Genomic DNA, 22,118 nt, shown 5'->3' with positions numbered 1-22,118 from the left:
GGACATTCAAGGCTTGTGTTTCTTGTTCTTAAAATGGCTGGCCCTGGATAAAACCACATCTTTATTCTTTATTGTGACTTTTTATTTTTTAATTTCCTCAAATTATACTAATGAACATATATATAAATATATTCTACATATTTATTGAAGAAGTTTATGACAATTTATGGAACTGTATAGAGAAGAATATGGTAAAGGATTCTACAGAGGCTCTCTTCTGAATGTCTTTTGTGATAAGCTTGCATTTAATAGCAGAATGCTGGACACAGTGTTCTCCAAATAAGCATTAAAGCTGCTTCACTTGTCCTCCAGACTGAGTTTCTGGAGAATGACAATTGTATTACATCAATTTTGGGCAAAAGAGGAGAAAAAAAGCAGAGGAATACACAAAGTGCAAATCTGCTACCTCTCTGGCCTGGCCTTCATAGGTATTACTATTTAGTTGTGAGAAACAAAAGGTAATATTCAGTAATTGCACATACCTTATTTGTGGCATCAATAAATTTAACTCCCTTGTAAGAAACAGACAGGACAATGGTTGGTACTTTCTTCATCTGTTCTGTAGACTTCTGAAATCAAAATGAAGATCTTATTAGAGTTGTCTTGCATTGCAATAACAGTGCTTTCTTCTTCTGATTAAATACCTAAGTTAAACAAATATTTTACTTTTTCTTCAGCCAGCTGTGCTCTTGGTTTATGCTGTCTTGTAGTTACAAAACTAAAATAGCTTTAAGTTTGTTGTGAGGATGGTAAAAATTCTCCTTTTTTTTCTACCACAGTGGGAATAGAATAAAGTAACTTTTCCAGGCTTAAAAAGACCAGTCATGCAACCAGTGTTCCCCAAAACACGTTAGGACATCTATCTGCTACAGCCCATCCACTGCTGCCTCCCTCCCCTTTTCCCCCCCTTCCCAGCTGTAAGAATCAACAGCACAGTAATTCGTGTAGTACCATTTCTTTGCTGCAGTTAGTTGTTATTTAGAAATATTTCCCTGTTTCCCCTTATTTTCAGTTGTATTTGTGACATGAGGTATCCTTGCAGCCCGCTAAGCCTGCCAGTCAATCCGTCAGCCCAGCGCTGGATCTTGTCACCCTGACTGTCTCTGCACCTCAAGTACAGCTGCTGCTGGAAGCTGCTTTACACATGAATTAGCACAGAGGCTTATTCTGCATTCCCTCCATGACAGGTTCTTCTACCTACAGTTCATGCCCTCCTATAAGATTGTTTTTCCTTTTATGCTAGTCTACTTCTGTGTGCAGACAGCAAACATATTTCCCACTGAACAGACTGGGAAAATATGTGGGGCAGATTTAAGTTCTCTGCAGAAAAAAATAAAAGTTCTTTAGTTTACAGATTGAATTTACTAGAACAACCCCAAACCCAACCAAACAAAACCCTCAAATGTGGCATAATAGTTTATAACTGATTTGAATTATTTTAAGGTGGAAAACAATGATGGATGAGACTATTCTATACAAAATTTCTATAGATAAACAGGTAACATTCAGAAAATGCTTATTTATGGGACTATCTGCAAACAATCACAGAGATCAATCAAATATTTTCCTGAGAGGAAATGAACTATTGACAGTTACAGATAAACATGAAGAAACATCAGCACACAGAAGGAGAGTGTAAACACACTGAAAAGTCTAGAACTGGCACATAGGAAGATCATTAAAGCAGCTGAACAGAAGCAGCAATGGTGGCTTTGTATTATTAAAAAAAAAAAGCCCAAAGAAGCAGAGATAGAAATTTGAAAACCCAAGCTGTATCTAAAAAAATATGTTTGAAAAAATAGGCAATGCTAACACTAGAGAGCAAAATAAACAGAAACTTAAAACAAGAAAACCTGCCCTGTAATCATGTCTCTTTATCGGCTCTTGATCCTCCCAGAACCAAACAAACATCCAGCTATGTTCTGCAATTAGTGTCTGTAGTGGTTTAGGTTTGCTAATTTGAGTTTTTTGGCAAATGCACTAAATAATGTGGAGAGTTTAGCGCTGGCTAAAATTACTAGTGTATTTACTAGAATTATTTGTTTATTTTTTGTTGTGAGATATGAATTAGAAGGAGGGCAAAATAGGCTTAAAATTTAAAGTGTATGAAGAAAATTTTACAGAATTAGAAGAATAATAAGAATTAGAATAAACATTTTAGAACATCTTTCTTCTTCTTGCTCGACTTTTTTTTTTTTTAACTGATAATGTAGAGACAATACTTGGGATTTTAAATTAGTTATTACTTTTTATAAGTAATACTCTTTTATTAGTGTCCATGCCATGCAGGCTGAAACCTCTAATTAAAGTTTCAAGGAGAGCCCCACTCATCCGTGTAATAGAGAGGCTTGTTGGATCTCTCCGTATCAAATGACGAGATACTTGAGACAGCAATCAAATGTCAATTTATCCTGGAGAAAACTTCTTTCACCCAGAATGCTCACCACTTTTAAGAGATGGAAGCTTAAACGGTAAAACGCCCTGAAGAATTTTAACAAAGTCTGAAGAAAGAAACAAATCTGATTTGCCTGCCTGTGGACTGAGTGCAGGAAGAACTGGTATCCCTGCCAAAAATAGAGCAAGCAGCTACCTGTGTGTATGTGTGTGTGTGTGTCACTATAACAGATCTCAAATGAGTCTTTTCATAAAATTCAATTTCAATGCACAGAAAGCATGACAGTGACTGTACAGAAGCTGCAGTACATACATCTATCAGAATAACAAGCAAGAAACCCCACATTTGCTCAGACTAGACAAAACAGTCACAAATATGACAATATCACTTTAATCATCTGGCAAGGCAGCAATCATCCAACTTTGGTCCTTTCATTTTAGTCCAACAGCTACACACAAGAGAGCTTCCTTTTCCTTTTTGATTTTTGTAATTACCTCCTTCCTTGCCTCCTTAACAGCAGAACTCCTTTCCTCCAATATGCTACACAAAGACAGGTACTAAGTTCACAAATTTTAGTTTTTCAGTATAATTCTCACTGTCTGGTATTTGCCATAAAGGTGAAGCATCCTGTTGGCCAGGCCACATTGTACCAACTACCTCTTTCCTCTAGACCTATAGCTTGTAATTTAATCACCTTCATCTGTTCCACATTCACCTGTTTGTCTTGACCAGACCTGACCTCTAGTATTTAATCAGGATTGTGAACTGCCAGCAGACTGTCTCTGAGTGAAATAGCTCATTGAAATGCTATTAAATTACAGCTGGCAAATTAGGAAATGAATGAGAGATTGATGGACATTTGTAATTTATTAAGCCAAACCATCTCAGCTAGTAAGGAGCACGGGATGTTCATCATCAGCTCGCAAACCATACAAACCCCAAGATTTGTGCAAAGGTGTTCTGGAAGACTGCAGTCCAGTGTAGAATTATGATCTGGGTTTCTTGCACAATTCTGCACTTGTGCTCCCACTGAAACAAACAGCTGGGCAGTGGAATAACATCCTTTGTTATTACGACAGTGCCATCAAGAAAAACACACAGCTGACTGGCCTGGCTCGACTCTTAGTGATACAGTAACTGAGATCCACCGGATAATTATTATTTCCAAGCAGTTTCCAGACTTCAACAGTTTTGAGTTGTCATGGTACGCTCACACTATTTTCTTGTTCCTTTCTTTTTAATGAAGGAGTTGTCTGCCAGAATGTGTAACATGTGAATTCAGAGATACAGTTGGAATACCTTTTGCTCAGGCACTGCAGGTGCTTTGGCTCTGAATTCTAGGATGCTGAGATGAAGCCCCACAGCTTTCTTGGTCAGACATTTCACACCTCTGTGCAGGCCAATTCTGCAGGGCATCTCTGCCCATGTCTGTGCCCAGAATCTGAGAAGAAGGTGGGACACAGGAGTCAGTATTCCCTTTCCTTGGGCTTTTCAGGTTCTGGTACCAACTCCACAAGGACACAATGAGATGACAAAATATTCTTGTCCATCTGGTGTCTCTATGGGAAGCATAGGGACTTGAGCCAAAGTTGTGGGAGCCACAGCTGAAGGCTGGCTTTGGATGTCATGTGCTTGCTGACATATGGTCTCATGCTCCAAGGCATGTTCATACCATAGTAGCAGGATTAGATTTCATCTCACAAAGAAGCAATCATAGTGACAGGACACTGTCTTTGGGCAAGTGCTCACTAGCCTGGAACTGGTCATAGTTCCTATGAACTCCACTGTTTGTGACTGTAACTGGCTCTTAATTTCAATGTGCTTCTTTAGGAAAATCACCTGGGTGAACAGCAAGCCTATTCCAGGCTCCTTGCCAGTGCCTGCTGCTGATCAGCTGGTCACCTACGTCAGGACAGATGTGCATGCCCCATCTCCATGGGTGCACTGCTCCTGCAGACAGGAGTGCTCCACAGTCTGCACTGCCAGAGAGACTGAGCTTTGGTCCCACCTCTGAAATCCTTGATGCCAGACAGGTAGGTGACTATGTGAAAGCAGGCCATGTATAATTCAAGAGCCATAAAACAGGCTTGTGTGCATACACAGGTAGATAGAAGGAAGTGTCACCATTCTAAATCTAATATGACATATGTGCAGCTTCCCCAGACTTCTCAAAAGACACAGAGCAACCCTCTCTTCAGAACAAGGAACACTGGGAGTACCAGTCTTGTCTGTATTTTGATGCAACTGCTCCAATGAAGCTGCTTCATCCCCTCAGCACCCACAGTGGAGATCAGCCCAGTGGAAGAAGGTCGAAGGTACCTTCTGCAGGTATCTGGTTACTAACTACAGTGACTGCTTTTTACAATAAAAGTCTGAACTTAAGATTATTCTGAGTTTGCGTCTGAACCCACTGCTGCCATTACGTAGGACAGTGCCAAAATCCTGCTTAGGCTTGGACAGTGCTGCTACCAATTTCTCCTTTTGAAATGGGTCATAAGGAGATGCAAGGGTAGTGGTGCCAGAGAGAGCAAGAGAAGAAGTGCAATCTTGCTTCTCATCTTGTTCATGGATTTTCTTTAGTTCCACTGGAAAAAAATCACTCTCATATCCAGAGTCTAAACTCATTTTCATATTATAGTAGTACTACAAATTGTTGTAAGTAGGCAAAGCATTTCCACTTGCATACTGATTTTGAGTTAAAGGCTGTGCAGAACTTCTGCCATTTATTTAGAATATAAACTAAAATCCAACTTTGAGATCCACCCTGTCAGCATGCCTAACAAATCAAGGTAATTAACAATGGCTTAAGAGGCAGAGGACTTGATAAAATAATATAAACTAGCAATTTATTTTTAAAAAGCAAATACAAAACCTGCAACCCTGAAGGGCATTTAACCTTTTCAGGACAGGATTGTACCTCAGTACCTTATTCTGTGCAGAACTGAGAGCACTAATTCAACACCTTTGAATGCTCCTGCAGTGTACAAACCATGGCATCTCTAAGCACACACCCACACACACAAAGCAGCTGAATAAGAAATTCAGAAACACACATAAAATGGTGTCCAAGTAAGATGCTAACTAATTCCCTTGATATACTGTAGCACATGATACAATGCAGCCCCCACTGAAAATCTTTCATCTCAGTTATTTTTTTTCTGCCAAGAGGAAATGGAATGCACTGGTACTTCTACTTTGCCATGTTTACCACTTCAATGTACTTGTACATGCATTTATAACTAGATTACTCAGCTTTGATACAGTGGCCAATATAAAAACAGGTTCACTTTTAGTTTTATATGTAATTCTATTCAATATTGCAAATACAAAGAAACATTCAGCTATGACAAGTCACTAACAACCTTATACATAAATTCCAAGTAAAAGTTTATGAGCCTGTAAAATCTTAATTCTTTACCTTGGCTTTCTACTTTTGGAAATGAATCTTCAGTCCTGTATTGATTTTTAATATCTGTATGAACATTGTAGCTGGCAATTCTCCTATTCAATTATGTACTGGAATCCACTTCGTTATAAGAATCTGAACTTTTTCCCAAACTGGTAGCAACTATTAATTTTAAATGGCATCAGAATGCACATTTCAAAACATGTGTTCATACCGCCTACTATCATACCCGTAAGTCTGCTATTTATTTAAGGCTCATGAAACTTCACTAAATAGTTCACTGAAATCTCAATTGGAAGGGAACCAGAAGAATAATTGAATCCAACTCCTCCCTCTACAGAGGGCAACCTCTGAGAGTCCCACCCTGTGCGTGAGAGCATTGTCCAGATGCTCCCTGAGCTCTGTCAGGCTGGTGCTGTGACCACTGCCCTGGGGAGTCTGTTCGTCTGTTCAGTGCCCAAACACCCTCTGGGGGAAGAACCTGTTTCTAATACCCAACCTAAACTTCCCCTGACACAGCTTCAGGCTATTCCCTTGTGTCCTGTCACAAGGGTCACCACAGAGATCAGTGCCTGCCCCTCCTCTTCCCATCATGAGGAAGTTGTAACTACAATGAGGTCTCCCCTCAGTTTCCTCTTCTCCAGGCTGAATAGATCAAGTGTCCTCAGCTTCTGTTTATAAGGCTTCCCCTCAAGGCCCTTCAGCATTCTCATGGCCCTCCTTTGGACACTCTCTACTCACTTTATTTCCTTCTTAAAATGTGGTGCCCAACACAGGACTCAAGGTGAGGCTGCACCAGCACAGTCTAAAGTGGGACAATCACCTCCCTTGCCCAGCTGGGGAAGAGGAGAGTGAGTGAATCACTTTGACAAGATCATGCATGAGATGAAATTGAAATAAAAAGCTTAAGTCCATGTTGGACTTAAGTTAGTTGTGAAGCCAATTTGCCTTTTAAAAAATATTTACATACAATTATACAATCTGACTTTTAACAAATACTAACTTCTCTCAGTCCAAAAGGTTTAAAAATGCATTACTGACATAATTTAACACTTCTTGGAATAAAACTACATCTGGAATCCTTGTGGTACAAAACTCTTTACTGCTCTACAATTAGTGGATCATCCAAGCTACATCATTAATATGAACATTGCACTTGAGGGTGCACCTGTAAAGCACTTAGTTGGGAGTGAGATGGTTTTCCTCTTTTGCAATATCTCTAAACATTCCTCTGCATTCCTCCCGCCCCTTAGATTCCTTTCAGCCAAAATTCAAGGATGTACAATCCTCTGAACACATGGTACAGCATGATGTGGATGTGCATAGAGACTGAATGTCTGTAAGACCTTCCACCACTACTTATTTTTTCCTTTTGAGTAATACCCATGTGTCTGTTCCACTGCAGACCCTCTGAAAGCAGCGGTCACACAAGAGAGAGGCGGAGCTGCAAGTCCCAAGAGAGCAGAGACTGAAGAATCTAAATCCCAAAATAGTGTTTGATATGGTATTTGCCTAGGGAGTTTCACCAGAGGCATATGCAGACTTCTACACTTCTACTTTTGGAGGAAAAAAAAATGGAGATTGAAAAGTAAGAAGGGATTTAGTAAAAACAAGGAGATTGCCATCTAAATTCAGTTCCTTCTTTACATAAGAAATGAAAGGAGGAAGAAAGGCCCCAGATGCTGCCTGTTTTCAGTGAGTCAACTCTGCTTCACCTTCCTCTCCAGAGATAAGAGAACCAGATTTTGTAGCAACTCTGACTTTGACATTTTAGTCTGTTCTGCTTTGTGAACAGAATTGTATTGCTGGTTCCTCAGAACTTTGACCTGAAATTTAAGAACCTATTCCTAACAAGAAAATATTTAAGAAAGAAATATAATAGTCAGGAAGGTGGCAGGATCCAAGAACCAAATTTAAGTTCCCTTCTGCTGCAGTAAATATTTGACTGGTTTAGACTGTTCAGTTGGTGTATGCAACATCAGTGATTTAACACTGCTGCAAAGAAAGAGTCTGCCTTGTTGCTGTAAATATAAAACAATCCCCTTCCCACCTGGTCAAGGAATTCTGATGTGTAAATGCCAAATCAAGTTTTCTGTAGAGAACAAGTCTCTTTCTAGCTCAAGTTTAACTCATGCCTTTATTTTGATGCAAATGTGTCTTATTCTCCCTTCATGCTCCTATGATAATTGCGATGAAGGCAGCAATCTGATCGGAAACAAAACTTGCAATATTTCCCATTTCACACTGAAAATGATGAAAGTTCTTAACTTCTTGAAGGCATCTCTCAAGTGTAAATAATAAATCTATTCTGGCCAGGACAGCAAGCCCATAGTTTAATCTCCAAGTAGGAAAGGTCAGTTTACAGCAGGTTGGGATGGAGATAAGGAGACAGTGCTGTCCACTAGAGAGGGAGTTTGTGAGAGAAAATAGGTGGAAACAAATAAGAAACCGTAAAACATAAAAGAGTCCAAATATATGAATAGAAAAGTGAAGTTCTTGACAAATATCCATAATTTTGGGTTGCTGCAGTTTGGATGGGGGGGGAAAAAGACCATGTATAACCTTGACCCCAGCACTGAGCTCCAGCTATTACACCTGCATGATTTTTCCCAAACAAATCCATCATCTGCCCTGCTAGAACACACTGCTGCACAATGCAGAGAAGCAGAGTGGATTGCCAAGATGAGTAATTAAGGTAAAGGTTCCCAGGGTTTTTTTGTTTGTTTTATTAATATTATTATTATTGGTGGGGTTTTTTTAACATTATAGAGGATTTAGGATCTTCTTTCACTTTTAAGCTATAAGGAGGCTGCTGCAAGCCTCTCTGTGGAGAGACACAAGGGATATTCACACGAAACTTTCCTTGAGACCAAAACCATCAATTGCAGTAATTTAAAACCGTGGGAGCATCTACAACTAACAGTGAGAGATCAGCAGTCAGCAAACATGTCATTTTTGTTGTTTCTCTGTATTTATAAATGATTAAGGAAGATCAAGATTTTTTTTTTTCACTGATACACTTCTTTCATCCTTGTGCACCTGCTGACTGAAAAACATCCAGTGAATGTCAACACTTTTGAGAGCAGCATTAGGCTAAAGATGGAGAATCAAAAGCCACATTGACAGAAAAATTAGTTACCTAATTTTCATACATTCTTCAAAAAAACATTATGTGGCTGAGTCCAGAAAGATTAAAAAAACTGTGGGGAGTGACCTCAACCTGGTACAAGTTTATGTGTGACATACTGTTCCCCATACCCAACATTTTTGGATTGCAGCAGGCTATAGTTTTGCAATATGTGCATGGAATAACAAATAAAATACTAGAATAAAAAAAAAGTTGTTCTATCACAATAGTACAACCCTATGTAAAGGTCTTGCTGACTCATGAGACACTAGACAAGTGTAAAGAATTCAGTACCTGAGAGCCAAATAAATATCTAACTTTTAACTTCTTTTTCTTGTAAGTGACATGTACCTTTCAATACATTTAAAGTAAAATGTAACTATAACAGAAACCAGCTCCAGGGACAACCCAAGGTTACTTAAATACAATAATGATCACAGCAAAATTTCAGTATGACTTTGGACAACCTGGACTCCCAATTCACTGACAACTTTCAGGAGACATCCAGAGGGAGAAAGTTTTGGAAAATATACATTTTTCTCACTGGGAAACAGGCTAACATAATAATTTGTTCCCATTAAGTCAAAGGTTTTTGCTTTTGACTTGAATAGGAACATGATTAAAAGGACTACATAGAAAGACTAGATGAAATCCTGATTAAAAACTCTTTTATTCAAATATCTTTGCAATAAAAACCCCTCAAACCATAAAATAAACACTCTCACATAAAAATTGTTTCAAACAAGAATGTAAAAAAGAAATGTACATAAACCCCACCACTGTATTATATAAGTGTCCTGCATGGCACTATAGAAAACCAGTGCAACTGCACTATTTATATAGGAAATGTGTATTTTAAATTAAATCTGTTTTTAAACACTTAGGTTTTTCGGTTGTGTAAGTTTAATTGGCCAAAGTTATTACTTACAGAAATATATATTAAAATGCCTATAAATTATTCAGAGTGCCTGTTTTGATGTAATGCCTCCTAGTTCAGTCAGAAAGCTTGCTGAAGCTGTCATATGCTACTATGGCGCCAAATTCTGCCCTAATTTCTGCATGGGCATGCACCTAAAGAATTGAACTGCTAAGCCTGACAGTTTCAAAACTAGATTGGAAGATGGTGTGCTTGCAGCCTCGATTAATTCCCCAGAACACGTGTATGTGATTGTAGATCCCTCTGTGTCAAATTGTTGGGGTTTTTTTCAGAGGAGTTTAAGCCCAGGTAAGGAATGATTAGCATGTAATTAGCTGAAAAGCCTCAGATCTTCAGGCAATCTAGTAATTGTGAATTATTGCCTGCCCTTAGCTAGAAAAGCTTGTACGAAAATCTGTGTGCTGCGCACATGTAACCAGCAGGAAATGGTTGTCTGATTGCATGAATTTTACACATCTTCCAGCTTCCTGATCTGAATGGCACATCTTGTGCTCAGAGACATCTTCCATAAGAGACGTATGATACAGAGAAGAAAAGATTTTGCTCATTCATCGAGGTAATTGTACATGTTTGGTAGATTAGCAAACAATCATATTCTTCATTAATTAATCATGCCAGACCATGTTCACCATGGCTGTGAACAGGTGTGTTCTTATTACAACTACTGTTGGGAATAAATCAGGCTAAGGCCTGTTTTCAGTTTCCAGCCAATGTTTCCAGCCAATTCAGCCAATGTTTCTTGGAGATAGACTACTGTAATTTTCTACAAATCAATATCAGGCAAAAGAGTCACAGGAAAACATATTCTTAACAGTCTGAAGGAAACATAGTTGATTTTCCACCATCAGATGAAATTGAGTTAGACCTCATTTTCACCCTTTTTTCTTGATAAAAACTCATAATTAAAAGAAATACTCATGTGAGTAAAATTATCCATACGAGTATGTGACTGTTGGATTAGACTGTACGTAAAAACCAGTGTGTTTGGTGACATGTTATATACTTACTACTATGTATTTAACATTGAAAATTCAATCTAAATTATCATATAAAAGCTATAAATTCTGTTTATAAAACAATTGGATATAGGCATGCTTAAATTGTGTGGAAAGTACTTTGAAACATACTCAAAGATTCATGAGAGAACATAGCATACATTTGGGGTTTTTTGTTAGATACAACATGTAAAATAAAAATTTATATTTTGGTATTACTTCAAATTAAGATATAAGACAGAATAGATTTCCTATGGAACATCAATGAAAAAGAAAGGAAATGGGTACATTACAAAAGCAAAAGGGTACAGTACAAGCAATCACAGATTGATGTTATTTAATACTAATAGAGAAAGGAGTTGGTTTAGAAACTTACCCTCATCTTTGCACATGCATCCTGTGTTGACTCTGTGCCTCTCAACTCTTTTACCAGCATAGAACCTAAATACTAGAACAAAAATCCATTGAACTTAAATTAAGTGAAATTCCAGAACTGACAAACATCTGCAGAAATGCACCAAAAATGTTTTAAAATACCTAGTGGTAGCAATCAATTTCTTAACGTATTGCTTTAGATATTTTTACTCTGCAGTTCTTTGACAAATCATTTAAACCAATGCGTTAATCAACCCATGAAACAAGAATGCACAGCAACAAGTGTATTGGATCAGCTGGAGTTCTTTGAAACAGTATCTGAAAGCCTTCTAGCTTATCATTTTAGTTACAGAAACAATGAACAAATTCTACAGATTCCATCTTAAAAAAGCCGTTTGATTATAAAATGGAGAATTTGCTTTTTTTAGCTGCCATCTGCCAAACTCCTATTGTTATGTGTGCAATCACATGGATGAGAAGGCCAGCAGTGATCTTAACCTCTGTGTACTCAATCTGTAGCTAATTTACGTGCAAATAGCAGAGCCCAATGTCAGCAAAGAAAGACAATTAATCTGTATTAAAACTAGTTTAAACCATTATTTCTTCCTAAGGAAAGGCTGACTCTGAGCTATTATTTTGGAGCCTTTAGTGATCTGGAGGAGAAGCAGCAGGGTGCTGTGTCCTGGGTCAGCTCACTGGAAACCACTGTGCCCTCAGAGGAGCCTGCTCATCTGCAAGGGTAACAAGGCAGGCAGTGCCTCAGTGACACAGCTCCTGTGCTTACAGGCTCTCCTTCACGGTGTCACTTGGTGGCACACGCAGTTTGAGCCCTCCTGCACCCTGCCAGCAGCCTCTGCTCCTCTGAGGTCTCAGGACCCCACCTGAGAACACCATGTTCGAATGGCGCTGCTCCTCCAGGGATGGGGCTGGCTGCATCAACCCTGCCATTCCCACCTAGCAGTGAGGGGTCCTCTTCTGGCTAACTGGGATGTACCAAAGCCTCACCACACTCTGTATTTCTCCTGTAGATGCTACAGGCGTGCCTATCTGTTGGTGTGCATGTGTTCTCAGAGCTCTGTGGGACATTTCTGAACTTCTATGTGATGTCACATGTGAGTCTGGCTTAACTGAGCAGAGAGCACAGCAAGGCACCCCTCACCTGCTCTTCCCCAGGCACAGAGAAGTCTCTCTCTCTCTGCATTCTCACTGCAGCAGAAGGCCACAGCTTCTCCTAAGTCTCCTGTCCTAAGTGAGCAATTTGGGAGCTGCAGATGAGTCGTGCCACTGGGAGAATATGGTGAAAAGGCTGCAGGAGGAGAGAAAGCACTGTGGGTAGGAGCCTATTTCTGGAGGGTGCTGCAACCTAACTCTGCTGACCCATCTCACTCTACCAGACTGATTCCTCTTGGAGACAGCTTAAGCTGACCCAACCAGATGGTGAACCAGCTTCAGCTTAGACAAGAACCTATCAAAGAGAATTTCAGTTACAGATGAATGCAAGCTGGAACTGAACAGAGTGTACTGGTTCAGTTCTCTGGTCTCCTGACCTAAACTGAGATTTTCTTTAAAGCCTTCAGTTTACACTGTGTACTGCAGGAGTCTCTGACCTGCAAGAAAATGCATAAATATTTCAGTGTAGACAGTGGCCAACACAGCAATTAGTGAGAAACACTTTATAGGGTATTATAAATGGGCCAGTGAGCAACATCAACACTACCAGATAAGCACAAGCATAAAGGAATGAATGAAGGGCATTCCTAGAGGACTGCAGATGTGAAAGATTCATAAACCGAGCAGCTGTGAGTCCAGCTGGGGGCTCGATGGTGACGTGAATAGGGCTTTGGGCATTAATTTGATGGGACAGTTTGATATTGCCCTTGAAGAAAAACAACAAATTTAAAGCAAGCTCTGAAATTAGAAGAGTAAACAAAACCATATTGAATCGAACCATGTTTTTCTCTAAATCCTGCTGTCTGACACATTTGGAATTTTTAGCCTTCTCTGGGCAGGTTGCAATTAATGTCTTAATTTTTTTTATTTGGTTGGTTTGATGGTTGGGTGTTTTTTGTTTTGCTTTGGAGGCTGGTTTTTCTTTTGTCTCATTTTTTTATAGACTACAGTAAAACAAATTGTTTTTTCCTTGAAAGCTACCAGCCGGTCAGGCACCAGGGTTTTTGCTTACGGCAGAAGAGGAAGAAAGAAAAGAGAAGGACAGCTCCTGTCCCATCTGCACAGCAGCAAAAACCCTCAGCAGAAGGCATTCAGAAATGCTTCCCAAGGTGGACTGTAGAATAGACAAACAAATCAAAGTAGTACCATCCAATTTAGTTGTCAAAAAAATCTGAAACTCTAGGAGGAAGTTTTGCTTCCTTTTGACTTGCTGTGCTTTTGGAAAGATTCCTTCTCAAACACCAATGGCATGTGGTAGCAATCCAGAGAACATCCAATAGTTTAACTGATTGACAGAGTGGCATAGAGTGAAAGCTACTCCAATTATAACTTACAAGCCAGGGTTTTACTCTGTAAGGCTGAGGTCAAAAGAGCTCAAGGAGCTGAAACAAAGTGGTGACGTATGGTCCTTAGGAAAGGAAGGTCTTTCCTTAATCACCACTAACTTAGATATTCCTGGTCATCCCAACTTAATTTCTTAAATGATCCATCTTCCAATCTACTACAAAGGTTACATTAGATTATGAATTTATTGCTGGATCATGCAAAAAGAGAAAAGGCATCCAAGATAAATGTGTTCACTTCACTGAAAACTATGAAAAATGTTTAAAGAATTAGAAGTTGCTAACCTTCCTTTTCAATCTGGGGTGAGCAAGGAGGTTTAGAATAGGAGAACAAGACTGAGACCAGGTGAGATGGTCCTTGACTGTAACTATCTGAGGAAGGCAGAGGTTCTAATTACTGACCAGGGATAATCACTGCATGCATGGCAATTTTTAAGCCCATGAGGGTCTGATAGAAAATAAAGTTTTGCTCTAGAAAGACAGGTCTGTAACACACCTTCTGCTCCTCCTCAGTGGGAGCCAGGCTCTGTCTCACCTGCATTTAGTCTCTAATTCCTACCTTCCCAGATATGCTTTAAATCCCATCCAGAAACCTCCAACTGTTCCCCAAAATGAAACAGTATGTAGTGAACAGAGCATTATCCTAAAAAGCACCAAAGATTCAAGCTCCTTCAGGTGAAGAGGATCTCAACCCCACATCCTGGACCAGTAGTGAGCCCCCAGCTACTATCCTAAAGTCACTGCAACTACTGAGCCTCTTTCCTTTGAACCATAAGCCAGCCTTCCTTCATAAGGCTGTCACCTCCAGAGAGGACACACAGTGAGCTTCAGCAACTTCAACAATGCATTCCAGCAAAGTCAGAAGGGGATATTCAAGCATTTTAAAAGTGGGCTGACGTGCCTCTTCAGCTCCCCAGAAGCTCCAGTCCCCCGCTGCTGTTGGCATGGAACTCAAGATTTCAGAAAACTGTTTTTCATTGGGAAAAAAAAAAGCCTTCCACTGACTTTCTGTACTGCAGGAGACTTTTCTCTCCTCCACAAGCATTTATAACAGCTGAAGACTAATTGTCTTTAGTTTAGTTTATTTAAATCTTTAGAGAAGCTCCTGGGATGGGAAGTGGTAATCACCTGCAGCCACATGGAGGTAAAAATAAGTATGCCCTGCCCTGATGGAAGTGACTGCTAGTGGTACTACAAGTAGCCATCAGTTTGGGAGAGGTCTGAACGTGCCCTTGTCCCATGGACGGAAAACACTCAGGACCCTCATCTCCTTTTCTCATTTTCCTTTCCCAAAAACACATATATAAAGTTCAGGTGAGGCAACACTTTAACTGCTGTCACAGAGCATTAAGGTAGGTATAAGGATCCCATGTCATGTTTTATTATTCTTTCAGAGACATGTGATTTTTAAGAGATGAAAAGTAGGGGTTCTTGCTCTCACTGTCACTTCAACAACACTTAGCCACTAACTCAGTGCCCGTTCTCTAACATTAATGCCACATGGACTGCAATATATCACAAAATTCATAGCAAAAAAGTACTGTGCATCCTTGTTTCTCATTTATTACAATTACTATATTTCAGAAGTAGTAACCTGTCTCTCCAAAAGTGACTGAAAAAGTATTATAAATGAAAGTAAAACACAACAGCCTATCAAAATCCAAGTTTAATATATCAACCCCAAATCAAACCGCTAAATTTATCAACACTTACAAATGCTTTATAATCGCATGACTGGAAGATGAGTTTCTCTGGATGATGTTGCCAGTATTGTACAGGCGTTGATGCTGTGGCTTCATTTGGAGGTCGCAAGGTAATTGAAGGCTCTCCCCAGTCTCCTGTCTGAAAATCACAGTTGTTCAAGATGTAAGAGTATGTGCAAGCAAATTCACTATAAAGTAGCCCTCCACTGTTGTGCTCAATTAACAAGGATTTATTTTCTACACTTAGAGCCATGTTACTAAAATAAGGGAACACAACTCCTACAACATTTTTCATGATTTAATTTATAATCCAAAGTCATCTACTGTAGTGTTTAATGAGGCTTTAATTAAATCTCTTTGCTTTGAGAATAAAATCATTAGGCACCGGAAATGTTCCCTAAAAATAAGTGTTTACAATACATATATGAGGATGAGAGCACTTGAAAAAAATCATGAGATGCATGAAAATGCCTTTCACAAATTCTGCTATGTGTTTTACAAGCTTTTCTGCACAGTTAATATGCCTTCCATTATCTGGCACACATAACCAATAACTAACTTTCCTAAATGGCTAAATAACAGAGACTTTGCTTTGATCTGAAGACTTATTATACATTCTTCAAACACACGAGGCATTCTTTAATCTCTTTGCGAATTATTTACTTTGATCACCTTCTCTTGATGCTTCATTGTGGAGGTACTAATACTGCCCTTCAACATTCATCATTCTCATTGATATAGGAGATTGCCTTTCTGAGGTGTCATCTCCTCTCTTTCCTCAAAGCCCTCAGAGAACACAGGTAGGAGCGCAGTTTGCTGCCAAATCCCTTCGCAGCATGCTCTTCTTCACTCCAAAAGAGCCAATGCAGGCATCAGGACAGGAATGTCCCCAGTCTGGCAGTGCTGCTCTGGGTCTCACTTGCCATTGTGTATTTTTGATCATGGCTCCATAGGACCTGAACTGCCGTCTCCTTAGGGGCCCCTTGCAGGCTTGTGCATCAGCTCACTTGAACTGAACTGAGAATGACCCGTGGATGGGCTTCTCCTCTTCCTAAGCCCCCTTCCCTCTGCCACCACCCCCATTTCTCACCTATCCTGTCTGGTCTGAACTGCCTCTCAATTCCCCTCTTCTCACAACTCTGTCTTTTTGCAGTTACACTTGTCCTTCCTGATCCTCATCCTTCTCCTGCCCATTCTCTCTCAAACTATTTTACCCTTTCCTATATGATTATTTCAGTTTGGATTATGCTACTTCTTTCTTTACCTGCACTTATCTCTGTGCATTTTCTATGTATGTCATTTTGTTAAAATAAGTGTTGAAGCTGACAAGGAATTGTCATCAACATTTCACACAGAACATGGCTAGAAGCTTAGACTTTTATAGCAAAAAGAAGTTAGGCATCAAAAACACATGAAAAAAGTCTTATCGAAGACATTCAAAGTGTAGCAAACTATCACATCTTACTAATTAAGTCAGGACAGAGTAAACAGAACAAGTACATCATTTTCATGTGTCACAAAATAACGAAATGACACGCATTTGCACAACTTTGCAATGAAAAGCAAGAGATAAATCTGGAAACATCAACATTACCCTGCCAATATGGCAACTTCAAGCAAGAGAACATCATAAAACAAGTTAAACCTAGTTACTGTTGGCACCATTAGTAAATCTACCAATTACACAGTAATGTAATTTCTGTTTTGCCTAGTTAAGTTGCCTATATGCCATGGATATGACTTCAGCATTAGGTTTTGAAAGGAAAGAAGCAGGAGCAATTGCTCCAATTTTTGTCTGTTTACATCCACAAAAGTGAATCCTTCTGGCCACTAATGCATAAAAACTTTCTATCTTATTTAATCTGAAGTGGGAATTTGATTTCTTTAAGAGGCAGTTCTTCTTATAAAATAAGATTTTCATCATATTACAAGGGGCAAGGATCTGCATCCTTATTAGTGAAGCCTGTCTTTGACAACAAGAGAAGATGGATTGCACCCATCACCAGTTCTCACAGTGTGCTCAGCTCTCTTATGAACTGTTCAAGGCCACAGCTAACAGAGCACTTGATTTGGTTCTTTTTTCCCCCATAATAAAGATACACTCCTGCATGCTCTGTGTAAGGAAGCAGAGCTCAGGAGATACATCCTGGCCATTTAGCAAAAGTTTCCTGTGTGGACAGGGAGTAAATTCAGGACAGAAAAGCTATAGAAGTACATCTTCTGACCACTGGTCTCTCTACCAAGGAAGCACAGGGATGGCCGTGAGGCAGTACCAGAACTTCTACTGAGCAAGTGGCCAGGGGTAGTGCTCCAAAGCCTTCTGTTGCACTGCTCAGCAGGTGGCTTTCCTCACCTGCAGGAAAGGGACAGCACTGGCAAATTAAACAGGGTACATAAGGAGAAAAATGAGTACATAATTTTACAGTTTGTTTCCCTTTTGCACATTAAGCATGAAAAGCATAGAGAAATACATTTTTTCTGTCTGTAAAGGGCAGAGAAAGGGGAACAATGATTACCTCTTGTTTTGGCTCCATTTTATAAAGAAATGAGAAATAATCTTCAACCAGGCTAATAAAACTAGTGTATGAGACAGAGTGGGACTGTGTGGAGACCATGTTTGTACCCATTGAATGCTCTATAAATATAATCATCCTACTACCTACTCCTTTTAAATTACACAAAACAGAATTGCCAAGATTGCTATATATATCTCTAGGATGTTCTAAACATGGAGTAGAGCTGAGGTTAGGGGAATGCAAACATACAGAATTTCTGCTGTTCCTGACAGACCATGGCCCCTGGAGGACTTTCATGTATTTGAGTGTGTCTTGTAAAGAGAGCAGCTACTAGGAAAAGTGCATAAAATTAAACACATAGATATAGATTATTATGATGGATGGAGAATACACAGTCAAAATTTATATAAATTTATATAAAAATTTATACACAGTCAAAATTTTCTTTTACAGCTGTATCATAGGTGTTTTTTAATATTCAGCAGAAGTGGCTCCCAGTTTCCTTTCCTTTCTTACCAAACTCCTTAGACTTTTAAGCAGTATTACTGTTAGTATTCATAACCTATTTAGACTGCATTGTAACAGGATAGTCTCCAAAGCCCAGACCCATGAAGATTTTTAGAAGTGTAATTCCTATTACATATTCCCCTTGCAATTTCCTTTCCTTTTTTTTTTTTTTTCTTCTCTTTAGGGAAGAAAAGCTTTTAAACAAGATTTAGACAGCTAAAGACACTCGTAAATCCATGGCTAAAAACCTCACCAAAAAGAAAGGGAGCTTCTCAGCTGACTATCTCTAGTCAGATACTGAAATTCTGTGATTTAGGATGTGATGATGACAGCTAACATCAGGAAAAATACAAAATAGGACCATCTTTGACCTAGAGAAGGCTTGAAACCACAAAGCTCAAGTTGGGGTGGAAAAATATAAATTACTAGTAGTACAAAATCTGAGGAGCTGATGTGGAACAATTTATGGGTGATATATTGATATTCAGGTCCTTCATAAGGACCTAATACACTTTTCAAGCAGTACAGAGGCGTTCATAAATTGCTGTGCAAGACCAACTATAATGTTTGATTTAAGTTTTAAAAATAGATATGATAGGATAAGGATTTTCTGGTTTGAATATTTAATTTGCAATTATAAGAAATAATCAAACATTTAAGCTTATGTATTTTTTATGACACAATATACGGATGGAGATATTTATCTCTCTGATGAAGTAGAAAGGCAAGAGATAATTTCTTCCTCATCTAACTTTACAGCTCATCAGACAGCTGTGCAATTTATCACATGGTTTTTGCTGTACTGCCTGTGGTTTAGTATTCTAACCTCCCTATGACTTTAACCAGCACCTTTCCTCTCTCTGGCCTCAGCTAACATGAAAAAGATTTTTTTGTTCCACATTTTGCAGATAAAGAATTTATAATCAGAAAATGGTCTCAAGGCAGGTGCCAGAGGGGTAAGGATTCAATTGTTTCACAGTGACAACTTTTAATAGCCTTAGAGAACAATATCTTGTGCTTTTGCAGTGTTTTCTAACCCCAAAAATGGGCAGATATCCACTTCTCTAGAAAGGCTTGGATGCTTGATGTCAAATGAGCTACAGAAGCAGACTGCAGCTATTATTTTCTCTATAATTTTTTCTACAATTGCTGCACATTTTCCTACCTCATCCCATTCTCTGAGAAGTGTATTTGACTCATATTAAAGGCACCTGGATGCAGAGATAGTCGCAGATAAGAAGTAACCTCAATAAATCTTCTATAAAAATCTAACACCTCCCTCATCTTTTTATAAAAATGTCAAGTTGAAAAGCCTCCATGCTAAAAGGAAGAAAAAAACCCCAAGAAGGCCTGGTTTTGAGTGGTTTGAATGCAGTTATTTTTAACAAGGACCACATCTTCTAACTTTTCACCTGTTAAGCCTCATGCCTGGTTATGGTAACGTGTATTAGTCACCATGACAACAACAAATTGGAGCACACATGGATACAACAGTTCTGGCTGAAAAATTTATCATTTTTTCCCTGTAAAAAATTTAAATGTTCTGCAGACCAGTCGAATCCTCATTATTTGCTTTTGTTTTAATTCCTAGAGGAAGACAAATTTTTTAGCTCCTTAAATGTTTGGCTTTTGAAATAATGGAAACAAGTTCATGGTGTACTTCAGATTTAAAATACTTCTGAAGCTCGGTAGCCAAAATGACCCCTCTCTGGCAGAAATGTTCAAAGGAGGGGTGTCAGAATTAGGAGAAATCTACAGCTGCTCCCAAATACTGCGCTGAACAACAGGCTGTCGTGCTTACCCCGCTGCAGTATGGATCAGGAGGTTTGCTCTCACGTACACAGCGCTTGTGACTGCCCCAGAAGTGACAAAAACCCAGGGCACCATCAGCATTACCCCCAACTCCCCCAAAGTGCCTCTGCCAAGGCAGCATGTCACCTCAGCCGGGCAAAGCCTACGGACCAACACAGAGACACACGGCGGGGCCAAACCGTGCAAACCCAGCCGTTCACACTTTGGTTTCCCGCTTGGGAAGAGGGAGTGAACAAAAACACGAGGACCAGAATTCCGAGCTCTCCCTGAGCGGGACGGCTGCTGGCTGTCCTGGAGGAACGCACACCACGGAGCCGACACACGCGAACCACACGGCACGACACACCAATGCGCGCACACACGGTCCCCGCACAGGGCGGACAAGGTACGGACTGCTTTCGTCATTTCAGCGACATGACACCCGCAGATAACACCAAGGCAACAGACTGTACATCCATAGAGTGACAACATAGCCATTCATCGCTGTATCTTACATTATGAACCTGATGAATCGATGAGAAAGGATATCCTGCATTCTGGTTGGTCCAGATCTCACAGACCGAAGACTGCTAATATAAACAGAAAACTGTATCTCATCTTGTCAATATTAATGCACTGCAACTGCCAAAAGGCAAGATTAATTAAGAAAAGGCTTGCAATAATACTAAAGAAGGAAGTAAAACAGTTGTAAAAAGAAATTATTTTATTTATTTGCTGACAAAATATTTTTGGACCGACTGAAAAGAAACATAGCTTATTCAGAGACTTTAGAAGAGGTTTCAGACTGTGAGTACAAGAAAACAATTTAGTCAGAAGTGCTTATGATGTAAAGAGATAAAGTTATGCAAGCATAAGTAGAAACTGCCTAGAGCAGAAGAAATATTCGTTACTTTCAGTTTTTGGCAGGGGAGAAGTTTGAAGTCAATGTCCCAAGTAAGTTTTGAGACTTAAATTTCTCTCTGTTGGAGACATTCACAGGGAAAAAGGAAGGGAAAAAAAATCTGGCAACACAATCAGCAGGAAAAATACATTTTCTTTAAAACAATTACCAGAAATGAATGCATTGCAATTTAGTGAAGCAGCTGCCCACCATCTCCTTCCAACAACAGTTCTTTTACATACTAAGATACAGATAATATTACCTTTGGCATTGACCATGACCCCAGTGTGTAAATGAAAGGTTTCAGCCTACCCTCTACATTATTGTACAGAGAATCTGTACTAGCGAAGCAAAGTAAGCATATTGTAGCATCTCTAGCAAAAGCAGCAGAACTAGGCAAGCACAGCATTCACCAGCATCTTTTATACATTTCCTTGTTTGGACAATCATTAATAAAGCATCTGTGGCACCTCAGCGAAAGCTAAGATAACATTTTACAGTAGCCAGGCAACTAAAACAAAGCATCAGACATAGGATCTTCCCACGCTATCTTCAGCAGGCAGCAACAAAAGGCAATAAACAGACATGAAAAATGCAACTGCAGCATCCAGAAGAGATAGCAAATAATTTATCAGTAATTTAACAGCATCAAGAATGTGCATTGCTGGTTTTTTGTTAGCAGCAGCAGCAGGAATTTAGCACTAATGCTCAAATCAACCTGATGAAGTTCAAGTCTTCTTAAAATATGACTCTTGATCTTACCTTTTGTAGCCTGCACCCTGGCTGCCTGGCTGGTGACAGAATAAGTTACCACTTCTGTTTACTGTCAGGGAAGCTTGGCATCCTCAGGACTGAATACAGAGCACTGCCAGACAGCCTGGTGGCTGTCTAATGTTGTTAATTGTCCCTTATTTCCTTCATCATCTGAAATGCATAATCACACATCCCTTCC

General features: G+C 39.4%; 1 protein-coding gene across 16 annotated transcripts in view; it reads right to left on the bottom strand.

The window, feature by feature from the left end:
* LOC131573653 (ankyrin repeat and sterile alpha motif domain-containing protein 1B-like) overlaps positions 1 to 22,118 on the bottom strand; it is a 409,781-nt gene that overhangs the window by 12,397 nt on the left and 375,266 nt on the right. For 4 of the 16 annotated variants that reach the window (XM_058827809.1, XM_058827811.1, XM_058827814.1 and 1 more), the window contains 5 exons: positions 20,781 to 20,855; positions 15,462 to 15,590; positions 11,233 to 11,308; positions 3,111 to 3,118; positions 483 to 569 (listed from right to left, as the gene is read on the bottom strand). In XM_058827809.1, coding sequence (XP_058683792.1) covers positions 483 to 569; positions 3,111 to 3,118; positions 11,233 to 11,308; positions 15,462 to 15,590; positions 20,781 to 20,855 — 375 coding nt within the window. The remainder of the gene's footprint in view (positions 1 to 482; positions 570 to 3,110; positions 3,119 to 11,232; positions 11,309 to 15,461; positions 15,591 to 20,780; positions 20,856 to 22,118) is intronic. The other 12 variants (XM_058827810.1, XM_058827812.1, XM_058827815.1 and 9 more) reach the window with 5 other exon arrangements.

The sequence above is a fragment of the Poecile atricapillus genome, chromosome Z (assembly GCF_030490865.1).
Source record: "Poecile atricapillus isolate bPoeAtr1 chromosome Z, bPoeAtr1.hap1, whole genome shotgun sequence".
NCBI classification, from domain to species: Eukaryota; Metazoa; Chordata; class Aves; order Passeriformes; family Paridae; genus Poecile; species Poecile atricapillus.
The sequence above is the reverse complement of the archived record's forward strand: the minus strand, read 5'-3'. Positions and strand labels throughout refer to the sequence as shown.